Below are 3,852 nucleotides of genomic sequence, written 5' to 3'. Positions count from 1 at the left end.
AAATGACAATAAATGAGCAGAGAGCCATACCTTTTACTCTTGCCTTTGTTACTTGTTTTTTATTCTTTTCATTGTATCTTTTTATTTTTATTTCTATCATTATCTTAACATAGTTTCATTTTGTATCTTTTTAGCCCTGATGAAGCCCTGCAAAGTGGGGCGAAACGTTGGAAAATAATATAGTTGTAAACTATTTTTGTTTCACTTGTGACCGCAACCCTGACCATCTTCCTATATATAAGAAGTTATTTATGTTTCCTGCTGTTTATTGTTATGTTCAGCTGACAATGAGCTTGTCAATCAATATTTTAGAACTACTAAACAGTCAGTATAAAGGACCAGGGAGGTGTGTTTAGGAGTGTATCCTATAGAACTGTAATTCAATTCGTATTTAGAAGAAAATTAACAACTTATTACCTGACGGATAGCCGACAAAATTATCATTACTTAATGATAATTATATAAAGCTAAACCGATTAGTCAGTAGACTTTTAGACAATAAATTAGAATTACTTATTGGGACTTCTTGTTCTAGTTCTCTTGCAATGATTGGCACAGGGGGGAAAAGGCGCAGAGTTTCCATGATGCATTTTTCCAAATACTTCATTTCAAGTGTGTCTTGAAAAATAACTGGTCTCTCTGAATCTCCAAAAATGGAATTGATTTCTTCGATACATTTTTCCTGAAACATATTGTTTTGGTATTACAATTTCAATCATGTCCTAGGAAAGTTCTAGTTTTAAAATATTTACCTGTAAGTCTTGTCTGGCGGCCATCACACATAGAAAGAAGCTGCTTACAGCTGCTGTTGTGTCATGTCCCTGATATGTAAAGAAAGTAAATTGTGTGGTTCATGTACTCAATTTGGGTTTATAGTTGAACCAACATATAAAATTAGGAGCCCACCAACATTTTTGTCAAATTGTGTTGTACAAGCTCTATCAATAATTTTAAGTTCACAACCTCAACCCAAGTAACAGCATTCCTCTATATCATATATTAGATATAGTTAGAGATGAGTTTGTTTTAGAATGAACATATGGATCTTATTAAACAACAAATAAAGATTGGTTGGTTGGTTCCCTATAGCAATTGTGGATTCAATTTGAAAAAAAAAAAAAAAAAAGGAGACTTTACCTCAAACATGATTGTATTGATTTGATCTATGATATCCTGGTCAGTAAGCTTGTCACCATTTTGAGATTGATCAATTAGAGATTCCAAAAACGGAAGCCTTTTCTTTTCACCTAGATTTTGAAAAATATTTAGTAAACTAAAATATTTAATGAATATTGGTAAATCAAAAATTTATTTTTTACCTATTTCATTTTCATCTGCATCAATATCATCTTTTAGTCCTGCAGCTTGACCATAAGAGAACTTTCCATCGGATTGAGTTTCTATTATATCTTCACCTTTTACTTCCTTCTTGACTGGCTTGTTTAGAGTGCTCTCTAATTTACTGTGATCTGACCTATTTTTACTGCAATCTTCCTTTTTTATTTTGAAAACCTCAAAAAAGATATAAAAATTTGAATGTAGTTTATTGTTTAAAAATTGATTTATTAGAATGCCAGTGATTATTACCTTGTTTGTTAGCTTAAATATGTTTTGTAAATTGCGATCCCATTCTTTAGACATGTTAGTCAATTTGAAAATGAACTGTTGTCTGTACCACGGGCGGATATGCCTGTAGTGGAGAATGTGACAGAGTCTAGAATGAACATTAAAAGAAAGAAACAGATGATCATCACTAATATTAATACAAAAAGAAAATAACAATGCCTCTCACTTACTCTATAACAGAATGAGCATAAGAGAAACATGCTCCATTTTTGAATTCTTGTTTTACTCCCATAACAGTTTCTTATGAAATTAATTAATATTAATCGGAAAGAAGTTTGAAGGATGTTGGTGTTCAAATTAAATATTACACTAAAATACCTAGTAACGTTTCCACCATAATTTCGCTCATGTATTCATGACAATCAAACATTTTGCCATTTTCTTTGCTCATTCTTTCTATGACATGTTTAGAATTTCTATTGAAATCGTCCATGAACCCTTTCAAAACATTTAAGTGAAATGTTGGTGCAATCATTTTCCTCTGATGTCTCCACGTTTCCCCTGTTCACAAAAAAAAAAAAAAAAGGTTCATGTCAGTTTGTAATATTCTGTAAATATATTGAAGGAATGAGTAAATTATATTGCCATGAGGAAAAATAAATGATACCACTAGTAATGAGAAGTCCATTTCCAAACCAGGATTCAAACAACTTGTATTCTTGAGATTTCTTAAGAAGAACACTACTGCTCAGAATAATCTATTTAGAAAATGACATAATGAAAATTTATTTTACTTTCTAAATCTAAATAATAATGAGTATTTTGCATATAAACATGTTTATGTATGTGTGAGTAAAGTGTAGATGTATTAAAATTAATAGTTATAGTTAGTTTAAATATGTCATGTAAGTTGCAATACCATTAATTAGACATGCAAGTCTATTTGAAAATGGTCTGTGGTCTGTACCATAGGCAGATGTGCCTGTAATGTAGGATGTTGCAGAGGCTAGAATGTACATTAATAAATGAAATACATTATCATCATTAATATTTATTAAATAAAAACAAAATGAAGCCACTCACAGAATGCACATATGAGGAATACTCTCATACACACATATATTTATAAAGAGAAAGGTAGGAAAACTTCATCTAGTAGTGCTGTCGAATACAGCATATGTTATGTTGCGCATACTTGGTTGAAAGTAGTAGGAATTTGATAAAATAGATACTATATAATTTTTACACTAATCTCCAACTTTGGGCTAAATCAGACATGGCGATTTCGAAATATAACTAAGTGTGCCAATTAAAGTAAGTTTACACATTCCTAAGATGTAGTAGTAGATGTATCCGATTAAATTAATATGGAACCATCTAGTTATCAACCAAAAAATTGTGTGAAAAAACAGAGTAACCATAATAGGAGTTATCCCCAAGTATTGAATTGATTTCTGACACGAATTCGAATAACTTCCTCTATGTTTAAAAATTAATATGCGATTATAGATTTACATAGGAAAAGTTACTGTAACTTCACACTATAAACAATACTTCCCCACGATAATTATTTCATTTATAGGCAAGTGAAGGAAATAATTTATGAATTATAATATTATAATTGTGAAAATTTTGTTTTGACTAAAATAATTTACATTAAATATAATTTTACCTCAACATCTTTGGGATTAAATAAGAGGACTACAAGCCTTGATCCTACCCATACTTTGACCACATTTTGGAACTCAGGATCAAAGCTCAAGTAATAGGCGTACTCCAATAGTGCTGAAAACAAAACCAGTGTATTATTGCCCTGTCATGAGTGTTCAGGCTCTAGGAAAAGTTATATTGTTGCTCTGCTCACTGTTATGGTTCTTAAAAAAGTGAAATATATTGAAGGCCAGTTTCCACCACGAAGGTCCTGAGATTTTTTCTGCTAGCTCGTACATCCGCCTCCTACTTGACCGCCATTTTATGAAATATATAGTTGCTGCAATTATTGCCAAAATAGATAACACACCGAACATCCTAAAAAAGCAATATGGTATATAAGTATGGGTTCGAAGAATGAAAAGACATCGAATTCATTAAGTAGATTTTTTCTTAATACTATCAAATTAATTGCTTTATAAAATAAATGGTTCTACCGGATGCTATTCCTGTAGATACGAAGGGGTTGGTAACCAGCCACTAGATCGTACGAAAGGACAAAATGTAGGAAGAAGGCAGAATTTTGTTTTTTTAATAATTTAATTATTGTTATTTACAACTGTATATATATATATA

At 30.9% G+C, this 3,852-nt stretch overlaps 1 protein-coding gene across 3 annotated transcripts in view; it reads right to left on the bottom strand.

Annotated features, from left to right (window-relative positions):
- LOC106683446 (cytochrome P450 4g15) overlaps positions 1-3,852 on the bottom strand; it is a 14,692-nt gene that overhangs the window by 1,621 nt on the left and 9,219 nt on the right. For 2 of the 3 annotated variants that reach the window (XM_024358931.2, XM_014424931.3), the window contains exons 2-11: positions 3,431-3,594; positions 3,239-3,351; positions 2,234-2,324; positions 1,945-2,127; positions 1,797-1,866; positions 1,588-1,714; positions 1,320-1,512; positions 1,138-1,247; positions 753-821; positions 514-682 (exon numbers count right to left, since the gene is read on the bottom strand). In XM_024358931.2, coding sequence (XP_024214699.1) covers positions 514-682; positions 753-821; positions 1,138-1,247; positions 1,320-1,512; positions 1,588-1,714; positions 1,797-1,866; positions 1,945-2,127; positions 2,234-2,324; positions 3,239-3,351; positions 3,431-3,593 — 1,288 coding nt within the window. In that variant the 5' untranslated portion in view covers position 3,594. The remainder of the gene's footprint in view (positions 1-513; positions 683-752; positions 822-1,137; positions 1,248-1,319; positions 1,513-1,587; positions 1,715-1,796; positions 1,867-1,944; positions 2,128-2,233; positions 2,325-3,238; positions 3,352-3,430; positions 3,595-3,852) is intronic. The other variant, XM_067048753.1, reaches the window with a different exon arrangement.

This window comes from Halyomorpha halys, unplaced genomic scaffold (assembly GCF_000696795.3).
Source record: "Halyomorpha halys isolate HHAL.00 unplaced genomic scaffold, Hhal_1.1 Scaffold483.1, whole genome shotgun sequence".
NCBI lineage: Eukaryota > Metazoa > Arthropoda > Insecta > Hemiptera > Pentatomidae > Halyomorpha > Halyomorpha halys.
The sequence above is the reverse complement of the archived record's forward strand: the minus strand, read 5'-3'. Positions and strand labels throughout refer to the sequence as shown.